Source organism: Apis dorsata, unplaced genomic scaffold (genome assembly GCF_000469605.1).
Source record: "Apis dorsata unplaced genomic scaffold, Apis dorsata 1.3 scaffold_267, whole genome shotgun sequence".
Taxonomy (NCBI): domain Eukaryota; kingdom Metazoa; phylum Arthropoda; class Insecta; order Hymenoptera; family Apidae; genus Apis; species Apis dorsata.
In genome coordinates, this window is record NW_006263545.1 from 49728 (window position 1) to 49982 (window position 255).

Sequence of the window (255 nt, forward strand, 5' to 3'; positions counted from 1 at the left end):
AAGCCAGCCTCCCCCGCCTTCATCGCGTCCTGGAGTATAGTCATGTTGTCCTCGATCGTCGTCTTGCCGGGATCGATATTGCACTTCTCCTCGTCGATCGACCTGTTGTTGATCGACGACGCCTCGCTGCTGCCCTCCTCGATTGTCACGTTGGTGGCCGGCCCGCTCTCAGTGTTGTCGTCCTTCTTTATCACCAGGTTCAATGGCTCCAGACACTCGGGCTCCATCGCACTCGTGGGTCCCCGTTTATACCCA

The 255-nt window shown here is 58.0% G+C and overlaps 1 protein-coding gene across 5 annotated transcripts in view; it reads right to left on the reverse strand.

Moving 5' to 3' along the window:
- The window catches only part of LOC102673651 (protein pangolin, isoforms A/H/I/S-like), a 33712-nt gene that overhangs the window by 18796 nt on the left and 14661 nt on the right, over positions 1–255 (reverse strand). For 3 of the 5 annotated variants that reach the window (XM_031510878.1, XM_031510875.1, XM_031510874.1), the window contains exon 1: positions 1–255. This exon is cut by the window's left edge and continues 378 nt beyond it; it is cut by the window's right edge and continues 1204 nt beyond it. The exons of the other annotated variants lie outside the window; for them this stretch is intronic. In XM_031510878.1, the coding sequence (XP_031366738.1) occupies positions 1–227 (227 nt within the window). In that variant the 5' untranslated portion in view covers positions 228–255. 5 annotated transcript variants of the gene reach the window in all.